This window comes from Macadamia integrifolia, chromosome 7 (assembly GCF_013358625.1).
Source record: "Macadamia integrifolia cultivar HAES 741 chromosome 7, SCU_Mint_v3, whole genome shotgun sequence".
Lineage (NCBI taxonomy): Eukaryota > Viridiplantae > Streptophyta > Magnoliopsida > Proteales > Proteaceae > Macadamia > Macadamia integrifolia.
Window position 1 is genome coordinate 3434633 of NC_056563.1, and position 2474 is coordinate 3437106.

The window sequence follows — 2474 nt, forward strand, 5'->3', positions numbered from 1 at the left end:
TTTGGTTAAGAATTCTCTTAAAGTGTTTAAAAAATTACACAACATCCAAAGTTGACTTCAAATAGTCCTTCAAGTCACTGTTGAGACTCTCACTGAGCTGTGTACTTCGAATGCCTATTGTGAATGTGTTTTTCATATAGCACTTCGCCCATTGACTTTTAGGCCCATATATGCGCTGGAACCATTCATTATTCTTAACATCATACTCGTCCAACAAATTATACCATGCTATCTCGAATTCATCTTCCACATCGTATTCGTATATGCATTTCTTTAAATTTGTAAGAAAATGAGAGCCATCCTTCATCATATGACCCAAATGCGTAATGCCATTCTGCATTAAGTGCCAAGTACACAATCCGTGTCATGTCTGAGGCCACATTTCTTTTAATGCTCTAGCCATAGCTTTGTCTTGGTTCGTGAAGATAGTTATAGGCTTCTTTCCACCATGTGCTTCAGAAAATACCTCAAACAACCATTTGAAAGATTCCACTGTCTCATCATATAAAAGTGCAGCCCCGAATACGGTGCACCCTCTATGATGATTGAATCCAGCAAACAACCCAAACGGCCTACACTCTTTGTTGGTGCGAAATGTAGTGTCAAAGTTGACTACATCTCCAAATTGTGTGTAGTCAATGATCATCTTTGGATCAGCCCAAAATATGTTAATTATTTGTTCTTCACTATCCAGCTGAAATGAGTATGTGAAAGATGGGTTGTTCCTAGTTTGGATAACAAAGTACTTCATCAAACTACCTGCTTCACCATATGTTAAGGCACGCTGTCTTTTAGTGCGAAGATAATTCCTAACATCTTGAGTCATATAGCTTAGGTTTTCAATCCCACCAGCATGCCTACCCATCAACTCAACTGTGGATCTAGGCCTGATTCCCGAGTCATCTGCCAAATCAATTTCATACCTATGTATGTCTAACATATTCCTTTGTGAACGCATCATATGAACTGTTGATGTAGTATGAAGCTCCTGATTATGTTCTCTCACAAAGTCACGACACTTGTATTTTCCCTCATCAACCAAATATATGTTCATTCGTGCCTCGCAATTTGTTCTTGTCTCAGCTCGAGGGTTAACAATATTGATGTCTCGCTTGTCACTTAACCGACAACTAGCTTTTGAACAGACAAATCCCCTAGATGTTATAGTCGTGTTGTCTTTCTTGCTTTTATTCACAAAGTGTCTCCTAATACTAAACCCCATTGCCCGTCCATAACTATTGTAATAATCGTATGCATCCTGTTCTGAGTTGAATAACATCCCAAACTCAGGTTCACTCATATCATTCATGCAAACATTCTCCATACTAAACAAAACAAGGATAGAGACAACAAATCTCTTAGGTTTGACAGAGACAATGAGCAAATAAAAATAATGATTTTCAAATCAGCCAAGGAAATAACCCTAAATCTGCATTCCCATCTTCAGTCATATGTCACTGATAAGTGGCTAAGAACAACTCTTTCCCCTAATATTTCAGCATTAAAAACCACAGAAAAACCCGATTCAGAGTACAATGTAAATACTTTAAGAAAATTTCAATTTCAAAGATAGCGAGTCAAGCGAGGAACAGAGAAAGAGAGACAACAAGCAAATAAAAATATTGAAATTGAAATTTTATTGAACAGAAAACCTAATATTTCAACTTTCAAAACCACAGAGCAACTTCATTTAGAGTATATGTAAATACTTCAAAAAAATTTCAATCTCAGAGATAGCCAGTCGAGCGAGGAACAGAGAGACATCAAACAAATAAAAGAGAAAGAGAGAGAGAGAGAGAGAGAGGAGTCAAGTGAGGAAGAGTCGAGCGAGAGGCAGAGTCGACAGAGATGGTTATCAAACCGTAACAGAGAGGGAGAGTCGTAAGAGGAGAGAGGGAAAGAGAGAGAGTCGAAAGAGGAGAGGGGGAAAACTTTCACCTTTTATTTCAAATTTATGAACCAAACCAGTTTGCTATGATATGGTTTGGTTCAAATTGGTTCTTCACTGATTTGGTTCAAATTGGTTTTATAAGTGGAATAACATCTGGACCGTTCATTTGGTATGTGACACGTGTCACTCACTGAAGTGGGTATTTCACAGAATTGCACCAGATGGGAATTGTAGACGATTTTTGTCCAATTTGATAGGAGAGAGAAAAAAATGGAGGTGGGTTAGGACTTAGGGTTTCATAGGAGAGAGAGAGAGAGAGAGAGAGAGAGAGAGAGAGAGAGAGAGAGAGAGAGAGAGAGAGAGAGAGAGAGAGAGAGAGAGAGAGTCAAAATTTCCATTATTAGTGTTAAAGTCCTATCAAATTGATAAGTTTTCCACTCCACTTATTCAAACACTTATATTTATTATAATTTATAAAAAATATTTCCACCTCTTTTTTATTTTCTATTTTCTCTGTCTAACAAACATACCTTAATGAATTTCCCTGGCTATTGGAGTCTAGGAATGATTGCAAGTCAAATTT

General features: G+C 37.4%; 1 protein-coding gene across 1 annotated transcript in view; it reads right to left on the reverse strand.

Annotated features, from left to right (window-relative positions):
• Positions 1-1324, reverse strand: part of LOC122084192 (protein FAR1-RELATED SEQUENCE 5-like) — a 4332-nt gene extending 3008 nt beyond the window's left edge. Inside the window, exons 1-2 of the mRNA XM_042652275.1 lie at positions 467-1324; positions 39-334 (exon numbers count right to left, since the gene is read on the reverse strand). Coding sequence (XP_042508209.1) covers positions 39-334; positions 467-1324 — 1154 coding nt within the window. The remainder of the gene's footprint in view (positions 1-38; positions 335-466) is intronic.
• Positions 1325-2474: the final 1150 nt, after the last annotated feature.